The sequence below is a fragment of the Helicoverpa zea genome, chromosome 14 (assembly GCF_022581195.2).
Source record: "Helicoverpa zea isolate HzStark_Cry1AcR chromosome 14, ilHelZeax1.1, whole genome shotgun sequence".
Taxonomy (NCBI): Eukaryota; Metazoa; Arthropoda; class Insecta; order Lepidoptera; family Noctuidae; genus Helicoverpa; species Helicoverpa zea.
Genome location: NC_061465.1, coordinates 11,273,182 through 11,292,675, shown reverse-complemented (window position 1 = coordinate 11,292,675; position 19,494 = coordinate 11,273,182). Strand labels below are relative to the sequence as shown.

Below are 19,494 nucleotides of genomic sequence, written 5' to 3'. Positions count from 1 at the left end.
AATATCATTTACTTACACTTTTTTAGTACTTAACTTGAAATATAGCCCCGTATTAAAGTATTGAATATAAATTAGTTAATGTGAAAATAATCATCATAAATTGTTGTGTTATATGTAGTTTGCACAATCAAGTTGACCATATAGTTTATAATTTTACGTGCACTAAGCAGATGACAACAAAAACAGATTTGTATGCCAAGGTGACAGACAAGGCTAGGCCATCTGTCGGCCCAGATGTCTTTGCACCTAGTTACAATAGTTTTGCCTAGATATTATACTAAACACACCATTTAGCTTCATTAGGATATTGTCGAAATTTAAAGTGATCTTAAAGCAAATACCTAGGTGATACATAATAAATTGGATTGACACAATGCATTTTGAGATGGATTGGACTTGGTTTGACTTACTTTAAAAGGAGTTTATTCATAATAGTAGAATATCTCATTCAATAGAATACTCCAAGCCTTATAAGACCAAAGAATTTAGACAGCGGATGTCCCATAGGTACAGATGTTTAGACACCTGCAGCCTTTGGCCACAGCTGGTGCTACCAGCGTTAAAAATAGCTCAATTTTCATCATTATACGAGCCATAGGTAGGCTTCGTGAATTATTTGCTGTAGCAATTAATATTAAAATTAAACGCGCTACTATAATTAACTTCCATTGTAATAAATAATTGTGTACGTAATCAGGTGTTTGAGAGATAAGAGATAATTAGTGATAACGAGTTCCGTTTATTGTTTTTGTGTTTAAACAATACTCCTATATGCTTAAAGTAAGAGGTGTAATTGTTGAATATCTTGATTACTCACGCATAAGAAATACCACCTGCAAATAACATAACTCTCCTAATTTTTCAAGAAAGACTACAATTCGTAATTTTCATCAAGATCTTTATAAAAATATTCTCAAAATAAAAACCACGTTCAAACAAAACTTGACTTTTATTTTGAAAACAAAGCCGGTGGGTACGCCCCTCGCGTTATCGTCATCACAACACAATATCTGGCATGACGAACTCAAGATAGTCTGCTCTGATAACAGCCAGTATTAGCACACTTTTCCGACCGTGCACACCTCTATTACAAAAAAGTTTTCATTACAAAACAAAAAAAAAATGTGAATCTTCAAGTGTCACTTTCAATTTGACGTTTCTCATCTCAGTGTTGCCAGTGTCAAAGTCAAAATGGCGAAGGTTTTGCAGACTTTGAATGCATACTTTTTGGATACGACGAGATGTTGTATGAGTGTGGACCGGTTAAAACATTTTTGTTTGTGTCGTAGATATGAAGGGGAACCTACCGAGGTAATTACGTCCATAATTTTAGATTTAAGATGTCTTTATACATGACAGTGTCGTAAGAGATTACTTTCCAACTGATTTTACAGCACAAGATTACTGATATCAGTGCAATATGCATAGTTAAACATTTTACAGGTGAATTACTATCAGGCACATAGATTTTGTATCTCACTTCGTCTTCATTGTATTACAATTTCGTAGAAATCGTTCGTCTTTTGTCACGAATAGTTTTTTTTTTTCACAATAAGTAATACTTTTGATCCGCGTGACTGATTGCAGTTATTTATTTTGGACTGTTACAGCATCTTTTTTTTCTGTGCAACATTGTTAAGAATTACTTTGAGGTCAAGGAGTTTTTACTTATCAATTTCATTCTATTCTCACAATTTGCTGTATCAATTGAATTATGTTGAATTTAACTTATGTTTTACTTTTGATTAAATAAATTAACAGTAGTTCCAGTGTCAACCTAACATGACCTTGATATTTATTGACATTCGGTTCGATAGGTCGAAACGTAACTTACTCCTATCCTAAGCTGACTTTTTTGGTTAAAATTAGCCTAAGCAATAGGTATTTTTAATTGTTACATTAAGTTTTTCATACGAAAAATTTAATTTTGTGATTCAGCATAAAATTCCGCAAAATATTTAATTTGTGTTCTCACTATTTATTTATCTGTTAACCTTCAAATATATTATTGATATTGATGACGAAATTAATCGTTTGCGATTGGCTACTTATCGATTCAATATATTTGATCAGGTACATTTAATACTGATTCAAGTTGTTATTACATTCTTTGATATTACGATCATGAAGATAAAATACAATTAACAGTTACTACTGATTACTGAGGATAATTAAACTATTCAAGTGTTAGTCATTCATACTTATTAATACTATAGGTTAGAATGGTAAAAATGAATAGTGTGTTTAAAAGGTCAGTGACCTTATTAGTCATTGTTTTATAGGCTATTTCATTAGTAATATCTGTCAAGTATGCTGTCAAGTCTGATAGATCGGTCGGCGACGACTCATTCATTTTAATATTTTCCATAACAGAAGTTTTAAAGTGTTACGAATTTCCTAAAATTCAATTCAAATTCGTTCGTGCGTATATTTTTGTGTAAAACGTCCATATTTAGATTGCCGTGTTAAATTACTCTATAAATACCATTTGCTTCAGCTAAAAATATAATTAAATACTAGCTTGCGCCCGCGGTTTCACCCGCGTCCTTTACGTGCTTTAGCCGGATGGTGACAAAAACTATCATATGTCCTTCTCCCGGGTCTGTGCTACCTCCCGTCTAATTTTCAGCTTAAGCATTTCAGCCATTCTTGAGTTACAAGTGGTGTAACTAACACGATTTTCTTTGATATCATATATTTTTTTTTTCCATTTTGATACTATGGTTGTACCAGTGGGGTCCCTATATTGTTTGCCAAAGTAAATAGATATGGTGTATCGTTTTTTTGTATAGGTTCCAATCGGGTTAATGGGTCGTTTATCTGATGTTTCCATGGAGTACAAAAACCTTACAAATTGTACGTTGTTATGTTAAGATTTATTTGGACCTTTCCAACCGTGATTGCGATCCTGGGATTTTTTTAATCGGTAATCATTTGTTTGTTATGTTATTTGATAGAGCTGTATATATTTTCGTAATAAATAGTTTAAATAGCAGAGTGCCTTAACTGTGTTCTAGTATTTAATAGGTACTTACTCTATGAGTTTGGGCTTTATAAAAGTAGAAAAAAAAATAAACAAAAATTTAACCAAATTCAATCATATACCCCAAAACCTTTTTCTAAATGTGGCATACACTATGCTGGAAACCGTAAGAGAAGATGAGATCGCCCAGAAACATGAACACAGTTTTTTTTTAAATCGGTTAAAAAGCCAGAATGAGGGCATTTACGAAATGGGTTATTACAATATGATCAAGATTTACCTCTGGCAAGAATATTTAGAGCGATGGCGATCGATACGTCAGATAGTTTGATACTAACGTTATCAGCTGATAAGAACGATCCGCATTCTTGATTGTGTAGTCTCCGGTACTGATAGATAAATGTGTAGATCATTACGTATTTCAGAATTTATTATGTTTTGCACTAAAATATGTCCTGGCTAACTGATCTTATATGAGAACATCATCATTACGTACTTACCTAAGTCTTCGATGTATTAGAGTGCCTATTCGTTGTAGGAATTCTATGTCACTTGTTGCAGTGAGTGATGGGAAAATTCCAATCTAGGAATTTATAATTAAATAAAGCATTTGAAGTAGCATAGTCTCTCGTAGTTAGAGGATCTTCGATATTCTTAGGACGTTTTTGTTGGACGGACTTGTTCTTGTATATTATCAGCAAACTTACTTTCTCTTGCATATCTATGCTATTGAAAAGGCTAGGCAGATGATGCTATTCAAGTACCCAAACCGCAATTCTCTACTTCTCTGATTACAGCTAAAAATATGCCTAAATAAATAACCATCACAATATTTATTATCATTACGTATCATCTCGTTTCTCTATATGCAAGGAAATCTCCGTATCGTGACAGACGCAATCCTCTGTTGTGATCTATGGACCGCTATGAAACGCCACATTTGGGAAAATAGGGTCTAAAAATAACTCTGTTACTTCCCTTTGTAACGTGACTTTTGGCATTTCACGGGCTAGGTTTTAGGCCTCATTTGAGATCACATTTATGACCACCAAGGGGCTTACAATAATAACTGACCACTCTCGGGCAAATGTGTCTTTCCAAGTAGGATATAGTTAAGCATCTATTTAAGCTCTGCTTTAAAGTCAGTAATGAAGCAGTGATAAAAAGTACTGTTATTTAACTATTTAATTTAATGTTTAAAAGCGCGTGGGTGTCTGTGTTATCAAAAACAAAGTTCCCAAAAAAATAAAAACACCAAAGCAAACGTAAAACTCAATAAAAATGTTTTCATTGAAGAAACTTTCGCGCAAATATTAATTTCCTCTCGCTTTAATTAGGGGTGACAACTATACATAACCGGAAATTGGAGCATGATAAAATGTCCCCGAGCGAGACCGTGGAACTTTTGCTAACATTTATATTAATTGTAATGATTGAATTTGGTACAAATACGCATGCGCGAGAAATAAGGGTTCCTCGAGACGTCTAATTTCACAGTTTATCTGAACGACCTTGAGACCTGAAGATAAATTGGGAAATTCTCGCACTTGTAGGATGTCGATAATTTTAACTAATTACGGAAGCATTCTTCTTACAGTCTATTTTTAGACATGTTATTTAATTAACATGCTCGAATACAGGATGTAAATTGAACTGTTCTTTTGTTAGACTGTGGAACTTCTATGGTGTGACAGTTGCTAATCTCTTTCGAACTGTCATTACTTTAAAATGCGTGTTGGGATTTCAGGTGATTAAAATTACCTAATCTGTTAAAACTTTAACTAATTCCGGGGAAAATAACGAGAGATCCGCGCTTCTTCTTGATTCTCACGTAGAAAGCATTAAAAGGTACCATTTATTTAATTCCGCATCATTTTGTGAGGAAACGAGTTCAGAAGAGGATCAGCGTTCAAGTAGGTTTTCATAAAGCTTTATGCGACTGTTTCTATTTTAATTGGTTCAATTATTTTATTTTGGATGATGATTTTGGATGATGGAACACCCGAAAATTTTTGGACAAGCCACAAACATAAAGTCTCCTTAACGATGAATTTGGTCAGACAAGCGAAATTGTATTTTAAAGGCTGATCTGAAACTTTCCACTATATTATAATATTGCATGAATATTTGGCTATCAGTCTGAAAACTTTGTAAAATATAGCTTGAAATATATTGGCAATAACGGCGAAACTAAAGACTGAAATGCAAAATGAAAGGAGATGTTTCTCAACTAGAGTTGGGAACTTTTTTATTTGATTCTTCAAGTGATGAGATCCAGCATTTTGCGGAGCCGTTTGAAAAGCTCACTCCAGCTTCTGAATTGCATAATACGTACCTATGTAGTTGGAATTGACGAACTTTGGAATTTTAAATGAGAGCAATAGTTTGCAACTAATGATTTTCTTTATGTATGTATGTATGTACTGTATGTATGTATAAAGAGAGTACTGTTACTGTTACAGCCTTTTTATCGCCCCACTGCTGGGCACAGGCCTCCTCTCACACGGAGAAGGATTGAGCATTAATCACCACGCTTGCTCAATGCGGGTTGGTGATGTCAGACTATAGTCCAGGTTTCCTCAAGATGTTTTCCTTCACCTTTTTATCAGCCATTGGTGTCCAAGATATACTATAAAGATATATATAAAGAGAGTAGCGGTTGATTAATTCCCTTTCCCATGAGTCATATGTGAAACACACTAATGTTAGTATTTTTACTTTTTACTATAGTGTTTTAATATTATTTTGTCTTCTTGATAGTAATGTAGATGATGATAAGATATGAGACAGTAACGATTAATAGTCGAAATGATAAATACACTACTACTGAAATGAATGTAATAGATAAATAAACATTAAAAAGAAAAACGCTTCAACCTCAAAAGTCGTAATAAAATCGAATGGAAAACTCTTGTCAACTCTTCAGAAACTACAGATGAATAGCTTTTCAAAGCGAGTATGACGAGAGTAAACACTAAATACAGATTCAGACCTAACAAGGCTTTTAACCTACATTTTGAACAAGGAATGCATGTTACTTTCCCCTGCGTTTAAAGCAGTTTTCAGTGAAAAACAACATCGAACATAATTGGTCGTCATTCGTGAGAGTACAGTCAAGGGGTGGGTTAAAAAATGAATTTGTGGGGACTGGATGAAATTTTGATTGTTGAAGAATGAAGCCGTTTTTGTGCGAGTATCGATATTTTTTGATTAAATCGTCTAGCTATTTTGGCCTACGATTTTTTTGCGACATATCATGGCTATCTTTAGGTTAAATGTATAAAACGGTACGGTAAAAGTCTGTCTATACTGATAGCATAGTTCTTTTATCAATTTATGCAATTTATTTAAATAAAACTACTTTTACGGATTTTATCGCGTTATATTAATATTATTTAATCCCGACGTTTCGGATCCTTTACAGCATCCATGGTCACGGGCAGACTAAGGTGTTGGTCGTCTTGATATATTAGTTACATATATTAGGATCCGAAACGTCGGGATTAAATAATATTAATATAACGCGATAAAATCCGTAAAAGTAGTTTTATTTAAATGTCTAATATTCGCGTAAGTGTCAGAAATCAATATTATGCAATTTATCTCAATTTTTAAGACCAACCGAAAACTCTCAAGTAACCCAAACAGTGTGCCTGAAACATCTGTTAATGCTGATGCTTATCGATAAGACCCACCGTATCGAATCGTTTCATAATCGATTTCTGACCTTGGAGCTCTTATCGTAACTTTTCGAGTACTTTTACTACGAGTAGGTACTGAAACGAAGGTATTTCTCAAGTGTTAGGCAGTATTATGCTTGTGTAGGCTTGCATTCTCTTTGAGAATTTGACATTTTAGTTTTCAAATGTCAGGATTAAGTGTGACTAAACTTAGGTACGAAATATTTTAAAGTGATATTGAACTACCTGTGTTTGAGCACGAAATTACTTTAAGAGGATGAATTGGAAATTTTGGCGCCAAGGATCTCAATTTTTCTCAGTAAATACAAAACGGATCAAAATACAACTTGGTTACCTGAAAGTTCATGATATAAACCTTATTTTGTTAGACTTCAAAACATGATTACGTAACTTTCGTAACAGAGAAAAATATATCAAACATACCTCTTTTTAAAAAGAGATTCACATATTATGGGCAAACGGGACCGATTAAAGCCTCTTAACTTTTTTAGTAGTTGAGTATACACATACTCTTTAAAATTGTGGAAGGAATTTTTATCAAATTATCATTTCTAAATAATAAAATTACAAAACCATTTTGTCGCTTATGACTTTTAGTTATAAGCTAGCGCGCGTATTGTATTCCTCGCCCCGCTCAGACGCTCCGTCCCCTCTTGGCGCCTTAGATGCGCGTGCCGGTTATGGAATTATTGTTTACCAATTCGTCGCCTTAATTGAATTATATTTTCGTAATGGTGCCATTTTGGTTTATTTTTCTTGCAATTCTCTATCCATATTATCTTAGCAACTTAGAATATTTTAAAAAATGTGTATAAAAAGAAAACTAAATTAATTAACAATCTAACTATTTTTCCACGTTAACATCATTCTACCCACCGTGCGCGCGTAACAACAAGTAAAAAATATTTACTAGTGCGTGCAATACGTAATTCTGTGTGAAACGCGAACTCATAACCACATCATTATATCACAATTCACAACCATGTTTGTATAGTTTATTAACAAAAAACACGCGTTATTATGACATTTATTTATTTTGGTTGTTTATTTACTTTTCGGCAAACGATATAAAAGTTATTAATTTGTATTAGCAAGTTCAGGGTAAAAACATGCCCAAATCCAGTTTGCTGTCGTGAATGAATTATAAGTAAATATGTTTGACAACATAACATACACGGTATAATAATTGTAGGTACCTAAACATTCGTGACTTGAATATAACTTTACAACTTAATCGTTTTTAGAAAGTACCCAATGGATTGAACATACAAAACTACTACTTATGTAAAAACCGATTAATCTAGCATTACGTTATTCTATAGCAGAATATAAACACACAACTTACCCGCATTATTTCTCCAGAAAAAAAAACAAGTGAACACACAGTGCAGTAACAAACAGTTACAAAAACTATTCGTAAAAGTGCAATGTGACATGGCGTTCACTATAGTTGGGATAAACCGTTACTCGAGCGTATAGATCGTGATCCATAGATCATGGTGTCGTCATCGCCGCGCGCGCAGGCTCGCTCGCAGCACGATGTCGACCCAGAAAGAATAAAGGCCTACTCTGTAAGTATATACTGTTTATTTACTCTTAGATGCTAACTATTTCTTAGTTTCTTCAAAAACTACTAGACATAAACGATTTTAATAAACTCTTTAACCTTCTTCAAAATTTAAGCTATCTCCATCTCAAATTTCATCGAAATTGGTGTAGCCGTTTTGCAGTGAAAGCGCGACAGACAAAGGGTGCTTACATAAAGAAACAGTATACCGGTACAGACAAACCTGTACGGGTAGGTACCGATCAGTGCAGGTATAATATTTCAATACAATCCTATTCACTCACTTATAAAGAAACAGGTAAACCTGTTTCTGTTTCAATAGGATTTAGACGACCTCGACGGCGCAATGGTCATCATGCCGGACTGCCGAACCTGAGGTCCCGGGTTCGATTCCCGGTTCGGTCGACATTTGTGTGATGAGCATGCTTGTTGGCCGTGGTCTGGGTGTTATAATTTGTATTCATAAATAAGTATATATGTAGCTATACAAGGTGTTGATTTGCATTTGTGCCATAGTTCAGGAGGAGGACATAAAATACGTAAATAATCGATTGGAATTACAGTAGACGGGAAATAACCAATATGCACTGCTTTTTTTGTCATTGTAATGTCGTGGTATTTCCGAAGTAATCCAATTTTATGAATGAAATTTATGAGTAATCGTTGCGTATGCTTTGTGTTTGCGTTTGTGTGAGGGTGCAGCCCAATTTTAACGCCAGTAACATACGCGCCAAGTTTAAATAAGGCTAAATGACATTTACGGAATTCCGAAAAAAAATTAAAGAAAAAAAATTACGTACCGATTTTTTTATTGATTTGGGTCGAGAATCATTAGCATAATTACCTCCTTGAATATGGCACGGATGCAAATCAACAGCTTGTATGTAGTTTATCAGTTGTGTTAGCACCCATAACACAAGTTAATTAATAACTTACCATGGGGCTAGCCGACCGTGTGTGAAAAGTGTCCCGACATTATTTATTTATTTATTTATTTATTTATAGGTGAACCCTGAAGATATAGGTTTTTTTATCCTTCACTTGCGAAATAAGGTTCTGAATATTTTCATACTGCGATAGGTATATCATCAAAAAATGGTCTTAAATCTCCAAATGTCACCATTTAATATATCACCCGGGTACCATTTACGACCGGTCAGTTACCGGCGCATAAGTGTTTACAATCGGAAACCGTATCCGGCTGGGATCCGGCGAACCGTTGTATGAATTGTACGGTACAGGTTCCGGATGTGAACCGGACTTACGATTTAGCTTTGGGCTGTGTTTGTTGTTTTGTATTTTAGTTAGTTTAGCTTAGTTTGGTAACAGACTTAGGTCTTTTTCTAAAAGACTAAGCTGATGGTATTTCAAAAGTTCAAGGGAGAAGTTACCTTTTACTTACATGCTTACCTCTTGGATTTTTTTGTGTTTTACAATGTGTAAAAAAAAATATCTCTTAGATGGGTATCAAGTAAAGAATATATAAAGTATTAGAGGGATATAGGAAGCAGTATATTTCCATAGAAAAGTTGTTTGTACCTAAATATATTTTTGACACGGCTTGGTTTCTCATTATTTAAATCCATTTTTAGGAGAACTGTATGATCAGTATAAATAAGCGAAGCTTCAACAGCCCTTGTAATATGAACGATTTCCTTCCATACTAATATTGACATAAACCTCGGTATTTGAGGAAAATCCTATACTTACGTACATAGAGGTACATTTTCGTGTAACAACGTTCAAGGGCAAACTGTAAGGCTGTTCGCGGTTACCAACGAGGTTGCTTAATAAAGGTTAAGATAACAATTAAAGTGTATTGAACTGTAGAAATTAAACTATTTTGTCGTAGGACACTTATTTTTGTAATCTATAAAAACCTCCACTAAAACTAAGTGAATAAATTCTTAAAAAGCTATTTACTATTAGAAAAATTTTCATTTAAGTATAATCATTAAACTGAAATAGGGAAAACTGTGGAGGTGGTTCTTATTTAGGAATTTTGATCTGAATCTTTGCAAGGCTGTCCTGTCCAATATTTTACTAATAACGAATACCTATGTTGGATATTATTTTCAAACCCACTAAGAGTCTCAATTACATATAAACGCCACAATTTACTGGCTCTAGCGTAATATACATAATTCATGACCACTACTTACCTGCATGAATTGATTACTGTCGGCCTTCATTTCAGTGTTTGAGCTTAAGAAATACCTATGAGTAACAGTGAAACATCAATTGATCGGTCTGTAAGCATTTACATATCTATATAAAATAGTCCCTTTTGTAAAAAAAGCCGTCTCCTTCTATCAATACTTAATAATTTAACATTCCAGCTTATGTACGAAGTAAAACTAATACGATATGACTTCTGACAAAATATAAGTACCAATATAACTTTAACGCACCAATCAAGCAAGGATCAAATATATGAGACTGCTATCAGAAAGTGGATATAAACGATCAAAGAATCGAATTCAGGATATTCCACATACATACAGACATTATGAAAACGACTATTTTATCATTTCGACAGACTTATTACATTCGAAAGATTTCCCTAAGGGCCATTTGCTTTCAACTCTCTAATAGTACTACAGCGTCGTATGACATGTTACTTTTCGTATTTTATTTCTTAACTTATTTCCTCCATTTCTCAAGGTTCGGTGACATAGTAAAAAAAGAGTAATAAACTCAAATAAATCTGTTAAATTAAATTAGTTTTCAATCAAAGATTGGCAAACAACACTATTTTCTCAGAGTTTTTCACAGATTAACTTTTCGAATGTAGAAGCGTAATTGTATATGGATCGATACATCTACATTTCTAGTAAATTAATCTACTATTTGTATATACTTGTCCTTCTTTCATTACATCTGGATCTTCTGCACACATAATTTGCTTTTACACCTGCAAAGCTGGCTAGCTATGCAAACAGGGTGTGTTTGCTTGGACTAGTATAGCGGGACAGTGCGAGAGCTAGTCAGAGCAGTGACTGGATGAAAGTATATCTACGTGATCGTCTAAGTTGGGGCCATGAGAATAGCGTGCAAATTGGATATATTATTAGGTCATGTCAAATATAATAATATTATGTTACACGATTTTGGATAGGTCTTATTTTTTCCTAAAGTATAGTGAAATCAGTTTATTTTTATTTTCCAAAATAAAATATCTCAGACTTTATTTCTCTGCCGAATAAAACATTTGATTGATCACATTTTCTCTGCCGAAATGTGGTTCTCGTAAAATTATTTCATTATTAATTCATTTCTAAAGAAGGGAAGAATATAATTCTTCTTTCTATTTTTATTTATATTTCTATTTCTATTTTATAGAAGCGTGAACAACAAGCTTGTTTGCATGTAATTCGATTTGGAACAATGTGGGACAACAAGTAGGTGTCGCTGCAACATTCTATTTAAAGTTGCATAATTTAATAGAAACAAAGGGAAACTGTGAGGCTTCACGTTTTAATCTCATTGTAGGAACATTGTGGATGATTGGTTGCGTTCAGACGGGGAAAAGTTTACTATGGGTACTTTATTTTATAACCTTGACGATGATAATGAAAATGAAGACTGTTAATTTAAACGAAAAGAACTATAAAAATACATGGGTTGACGTCTCTCTATGAAAACTCCATTTTTTTGTATAAAGCAGGCCAAATTGATATTAAAAAGATTATGTACACATTCGAATATAGACAAAAAAATCACGATATTATCGGATTATAATCGGAGGTCCTCGACCGTCTCAGTTTTCGGAGCTCCAATCCAAAGCTCAGCCTAACGTAGGAACAGCTCAATTGCGTAAAACGTTTCTCACGTAATGCCATGTAACTCGTACACTAGTGCGCCAGTACTCGCCGCTAGTACTCGCCTCCAGTAGAGCGTGGGCACTTACCCCCCACTGGCACGGCGTAATAATGCCACGTGGGTGCAAGTGGTTACACCACTGTGATTGATGAACGTGAAATAAATGACGATCCAGTTTTGGAATTTCTAAATATAGACGGATAAATATAACTTGATGAGAGTGAAATTGGATATCATCTTGAGATTTCTCGATATTTTAATTTTCATAAGGAAACTCGCCACTTCCATCCTGTAGTAGGGGAAAAGCTACTTCATACATAGTATTTTTCTTTCGTTCACCATCCCCGAAAAACTTTATTAAGAACGTTGGCTCAAGCAAGACAGTTTCATTTTGCCAATATTGACTATGATGAAGTGTTACATTTGCATCAAGACTGCATTTCCGTTCCGCCATCATCGGACATCGTTGCAAATTGAAATTCATTTTTGTACTTATTATATAGTATTAGTATATTTTTACAATTTTACTTGTGTCATAACGGCAGCTAGAAGAATATATGGAAGGAGAAAACATGATGCCGATCCCAAATAAAATTGGTATAAGGGCAGGAGGATGATGATGATTAGTTTCTACATAACACCAAGATAAATTTTCCTTTTCATTTATGCTCATTATTGATTCACAATTAGTTGCATCAGACCATCTGCACATACACAAAACAAAACAAACTATTCATCACCCAAGATTTGCATACAATTTCAAAGATAAACGACAATGATGTAAAGTTCTGACTACAATACAATACAAGGCAAAAGAAGACATGTGTATCGAATATTTTATCATATTTACATCTAAAAATGTACTTACATTGACAGGTAATAATGTCACGTATGATAAGCAGGATAATATAATAAGTAAGCGAGTTACAAATAAAAATTCATGTCACTCCCGTATTTCGTAAAAGGGAGATGTGTTACACGCACACATCTTGGCATTTATGTGGAGATCTATATCAAGGTTATGTTGTATATTACGAGTATAGAAGTATACACTCATTTTTGTCGTGGTTACTTAATGATAAAAGCACCTATCTCACAAGTACGAGTGTTTAAGTTTGGTTCCAGGTCAGGCAAGTGTCAATGATACTCTTATAACTAAGAGGTATGATCTTATAATTAGGAGGTCTTAGTGTTTCCTGGATACCTACCAATGTCTAATTAAAGTCATTTTTTTACCAATCATGCAAACTCAATGAGTTTGCGATTTGAGTTATGATGCTGAAAAAGGCTGTAAAAGCAGTTTTTAACGTTTCCTTCAATGTATAAAGCTTACGTACCTTATTTGCCTGTTCATCCACAATACGTATCTTCTATTACGATGTTCATAGAATCGATATGGTTCCACGGATCAAGTGGTAGACCACAGCCTTTGATTACTGCGTTGTATTTGGAATTTGTGCTTCGTTGGGCAGAATATTGCGCGAATTTCCTATCATGGGCTCATGAAATAATATGAATTAAGGCTGTAGTGTTTATTAAACTCATAAATAATAATGAAGAACATGAATAGAATGGCAAATCAAGACATGAAAAGGTAAATCAAAATAATGCTCACAAAATTGCATGCAAAAGACGAGATAGCTTTAAAAATATTTTAGTGCACTAAGCTAACTACGGCAATCAAAACGAAGTACTACACCTGTTTTGCTTCCGAAAGCAGAAATAACAAAATTGTACCAATTGCTCATAAAAGTATTCATAGTAGCTGTTACTAAGCTCGTACAAAGAGCTTTTACAGGAATATAAAGGAAAGACAGAAGTACCACCCTGAAGAATACAAAATAACCTGCAAAGGAAAATGTATGGGAGTGTCTCCTTATCCCATTATTTATTTTTGTATTTGTGTGACCAAGATGTGTGACCAAACGTCATGATATATGCCCTTTCCTTATTAACTTAATTTGGTTATGCTTGAGGCCATATTCCTCAGACGTGTCTCCTGGTGTCATTACTTATGTATTTCATCTCATCTTGAAGAGGACCAAAACTTCACTTATGCAAAAAAAGGACCAAATATAAAAACTAGTCCTTATGTACGACCGGTCCTTCTTCAAATTTTCTCGTAATATTACTTAGTGACGTCATACCGGGCTCCGTAAGAACCGTAAAAACATCGTGATGTCCGGGCCGTTTGGCACGAAATGCGACAGATATTCGGAACCGGCCCGTATACGGCGCAGCGTCGTGGAAATAGAAGTAATGGCTTCTTGTGACGTCGACAGCCTGGATATTTGGAGATGGCTCATATAATATAAGGGAAAAAGTTGCCAAATACTTAGGTAATTTTATAGATGTTGGATCAAAAACCTCAAATTCAAACAAAATTATCAAAATTGAAACTTCGATCGTTCGAATCCTCACCTATAAAATTAATGTGGGTCCACAGTTATCCCAAACTGGTTTTATAGAAATCTGGTTTTTGAGCATTCACATCATAGCCCATGATAGCCTACCGTCTATCTCATTTAAAAAATTATAGCGTTTACATCACCTTCACTGTCGTCACTAGAAACCATAGCGTAGTTTCTTTCATTCTTAAATATTTACGATCTCCCATTAAAAACACTGAATCCATATCACGAAAGATAATATTGATTGATGAAATCGCTCCATTCATCTTGATCCTTGTAAGTGATGACCATAAGCAGCCATTACAGTTTGTCATCGATAAATCTCTGTTGACACTTGGGGACTTTCTCTCTTGCTCAATCCTGCGAATGAAGATAATATATCAGCCGTGAAACGTGATGAGAAGGGTTTCCTGCTTGTACTGTTGGCAGATTATAAGGCTGTAGGCGATAAAGAACCTTTTAGTTATTAAATTAAAGATGAAATTGAAGTTGATAAAGACTTGAATGCTTATGATGATGAAAAAGTCGATTAGGCTTAACAGGCATAAACGTATATGATAAAGGTGAAATTAAAATTGATACTCGCTTTAAAATTTCAGCAGTTAAAAGACTAAAACATAATATACATATAAGCACTTTTTTAAAGAATTCTGCTATAGTACAGCCGTAATCTAATTGTTGAACATAAATGCAGGTTCGCTAATAGACATAATATTCCAAATGGAATGGAAGTTTCCATTTTGTGATTAAAACTTTGAGTTTGTGATTCGGACAGTTGGCAAATTAGACAGAATATATTTGGATATTTTATTGCGAGCTGGTGAAGATGTTTTATATTAAAAGCTTAAAATAAAGCATATTACAGTAGATATACTACTTATGTACAGGTATATACAGTAGCTATAGATTTTTTACATATTTAAGGCAATTTGTTACCCTATTTAGTTGCTGCGCCCTTACAGGGTGATGATATAGATACATCACTTGCAATAAACACTAGTTATAAGGAACTGTGTAACTGTATACGTCAAGCAATAAATAAATAAATACTACACAAGAAGAAATCAAAGCTATGATTAGAAAAGTTATGCAATCCCAAATCAGGAGCAGATTGAAAGACGGAAATAACTTCGCCAAAAAAACACCAAACATCCTAAGTAGGAACGGATGTATTTTCCGAAATTGAGTGAGTTCGCCAACGAAATGATTTGATGTCCGTAACTCAATGCTTGATAAGCACGGAATGTGTTTTTTATTAAATTTCCAACAAATTTTGCGCGAGAATGAGGCCTTTGGCTTGCCTGGTGCTGCCAGTTCGATAAATAAGTTGACCCCGCGCTTAGATTATCTGGGATAACTTTGCAAAATATAGCTTAATATTTTTCGTGGTGAGGAAGAATTTGAGCTTTTCCAAACTCTGCCTTATATAGAGTACCCACATGACGATATCTATTTAAGATATCATGGTTACCATTCCTACTTCTTGTAAAGCACTGGTACTCAGCTGAATGTGGTTAGACTGGAAGCCGACCCCAACATGATTGGGAAAAAGGCTCGGAGGATGGATGGTTACCATTCCTACTCATTTACTAACTGACTTTTCTGTATCCCATTCTTAAATCAATACTTTCGGTACACAAAATCCATTGCTCTCATTCATCTCTTTTTATAGCTGAACTGGTAAAAACTAGTTTAATTTTCACGGATTTAATATCAGAATCAGTATCTCGAATCTGACCCCATAACACGCGGATCTGTTTGTCCAGCTATCTGGCTATCAGTGCCGATGACGTCACGTGCGCACGGCATACATAATTCAGCCACTATTGTATGTTAAACAATATGGCCGCCACACCAAATGCTCCCATATCGGTTAGTTTCTATGTCATGGTCTGTGAATTTTGAATATTTTTCGTATTGTCTGCAACAAAACAGTCAGAATTTTCTCTTACAGTACCTACCTACGAAGCTTCATTTTAAGCAGAAGTGATAAAACACGCCCACATTACGTCATGTTCCTATTAATTGGTGATAAATTATGTATACGTTAAGTAAATTTAAATATGTAGTACTTAAGGCGGAAGCTATGTTTTCCACTCTGTATATTCATTTTCCGTTCATATATTTTAATTGATAAGATTATCATCTTGAGCAGGATTGGCACTTAAAGCTATGTTGTAATTATGATGCTATTTATTTCCATTTTCAACCACCAAAGCTGTATTAAAAATACTGGATTTTAAAGTTCTACATTCCGAAACATCCATGGTCACCCGTTTACGAAGTTCAGCAATTTGGCTAGGATTGTGGAACTATCTCACATAGACGAACTTGCCCTAAATTGAAGGGAATAGTTTCTTAAAGTTTAGTTGATGTTGCAGTCTAGAGGGACGAGTAAATGTGCAATGCAGTATAAAGGAATTCGGCCCGCTGGCCTGGAATTAGGAGCAAGTGTACGACAGATGGTTTGGACGGCCATTTTCGGCTGTTTAGGCAGACCTGAAATCAGTCGCTTGGAATAATAAGCGTTCTTTTGTTTTGGTATACTGTTAATCCTTTCAAAGGTTGTTCATGTGGGTTAACATTCTTTGAAATGTTAAATGTAGCTGCACTTAACCAACAAATTAGTTTTAGTTGTGCCTTTTTTCAAGAGAACTCTAACGTCTATCTTATGGAAAAATACACCGCAGGCTTTACTTAAAACAAAACATATACAACAAATAACTTCAACAAGTTAAACCGCCATAAAGATATATTAACATACATAATAAACAAGTAAACGTTACATAACAGTAGTACTCGGTCAAGGCGCATGTTTTGTGCCTGACCTTATGTGGTCGCAACAGGACAAGAATCTGATGTATGCCCGTCATTTAGTACCAACACATTGATCGATGTTCATTGGCTAGTAAATCTTGTATCTAGGGTTTATCCAGCTATTCGAATATTCCTGGAAACTGATCCTAACATATTTGAGGCTTCCAGGCTAGTTGGTGTCAACAAGACATGAAATGGAGCGATAGCCTTTTAACTATTTGGCACCCCGACAAAGTTTGCACCGAATAAAATGTTCGTACCTATTAGTGGTGGTGTCAAAAATGATTGAGTGTGCCACTGGGTGCTAAAATGCTGACTAGAAGAGATGGGTTTTACGTTATACTTTAATTAAAATTATACTTCTGGGACTAGATATCCTATTTTTACATCACCTGAAGAAAACTGTTAATTTGTTTGATCATTGGTCTTACCCTAAAGAAACAGATACACATAGAAGAAATAACAATATTCTTGATGCAAGAAACATTGCCTATCTACATCATATAAATTCTCTTTAAGGAAATAAAGCCGTTTAAATTCACAGCCCTATTAAAGAAAGAGAAAGTTATTGTATTGACTAGAGTCATGCAGGCATTAGCCATGGTGTTACCGTGGGAGCGGGTCACACGACAGCCGGTGACCATGCGAACTATCGACATTGCAATACCGCTTGGGAACTGAGATTTAGTGCTATGCTGTGAACTAATACATTGGTACGTGTTGACATTGCTAATGGTTGTGAACTGGATGTTTCCGGTGGTTCTGTATGGCATTTTGCTCTATATATACATAGTTTTGAGATTTGGGGTATTCAGGTCAATAACTGTGTGTAGAAATTAGCTGTCAACCAGTGATTCATTTTTGGGCCTCGTTATCGTGGCCGCTACAAATCTTAATTATCATGGATTAAATCCTAAATTCTCTTACAAAAATCTTGTAACCTATTAGATCTTGTAGGTCATTCGGTAGCTGTTCTCGAGCCTAAGCAGATCGGCCAGCTGCGCAGGATATATCATGCATGATGCACAAGCGTTTCGAAAACAGGTGCACTATTCTATTCTATCTATTCCCTCACATAACCATGTTGGTTATAACAGCAAAAGATGAGGATTATAAACACAACTAAATTCTCCACTCGCTTACCTTAAATCTTCTTTCTCAGGAACAACTCCGCCAACGCAAAGAGGCTGAAGAGAGGATCGCAGCTCAGAACGAGTTCCTCCGCACTTCTCTCCGAGGGTCCCACAAGCTCCAGGCCTTGGAGTCCAACCCCCCCTCGTCGGGCAACGCCTTCGTCAACGATGCGTATGAAGACGATGTTAGTGACGACTCCACGCAGCTTTATGCTGTCGTCGGTGAGTTCAATTTGGATGTTTATTCTATTGTTTAACTATGCTTAGGTAGGCTTTACACGGGCTTTAGGGCTCAGATGTTGCATCTATAGACACAATCACTGATGGCAGTATTATCTTGAGATCGATGCAGCTTAATAACAAGAACACCAAATTATTAGTGTGATCGGTTGGTCTACTACCTGAACAACCAACATTTTTGAATAACATTTTAACTCAGCAAGCTGCCTAGATTCCTATAAGCCTCTCATTGACATACTTTAGTGAGATCATCTTACTTGGCAGCTGTTTCTGACATACGTCTGTCATACCCAAATGGAAAGCCATTAAAAATACGTTCTTAGTATCCAAAAGATATTCCAGAAAGTTCCATGCAATCTAATTTTCTGATCACGTCCAATGGCGGTATTTTTTCCCGCGGATAAGCCAAATTTCAAGTGAAGCAAATAAGTCGGTGACGCTTGAAATTGCTTTGCATGAAATGTATTAGATTTTTAAAATGGTGTGAAATCTAAGAATCCTTTTGGCTCGCATCCCACCGTGATTTACCAGTAAAGGTTAACTAGGTAACTCTCAAACATTATTCTATCGGAGTTACACTTACGTAAAAATCTACAAAAAAAATAAGTACTTAAAGTTAAGTATCATTTAAGTATTTCTAGGTAGGTTCTTTGTGTTTCCACTGAAGTGCTGATGGATCCAAATTATTCGTAGAATATTTAGAAGCAAAGACTTCCATGATTACAAGATAGATCGTTTTGATGTATAGCTTTAAAAATTCTAAATATTTTCAAAGAAAACTGTTTATATAATAAGTAAACATTACAAATATCCTCTTCGT

At 34.9% G+C, this 19,494-nt stretch overlaps 1 protein-coding gene across 4 annotated transcripts in view; it reads left to right on the top strand.

The window, feature by feature from the left end:
- The window catches only part of LOC124636212 (protein PALS1), a 136,859-nt gene that overhangs the window by 105,402 nt on the left and 11,963 nt on the right, over positions 1-19,494 (top strand). For all 4 annotated transcript variants that reach the window (XM_047172168.1, XM_047172167.1, XM_047172166.1 and 1 more), the window contains one exon: positions 18,464-18,656. In XM_047172168.1, the coding sequence (XP_047028124.1) occupies positions 18,464-18,656 (193 nt within the window). The remainder of the gene's footprint in view (positions 1-18,463; positions 18,657-19,494) is intronic.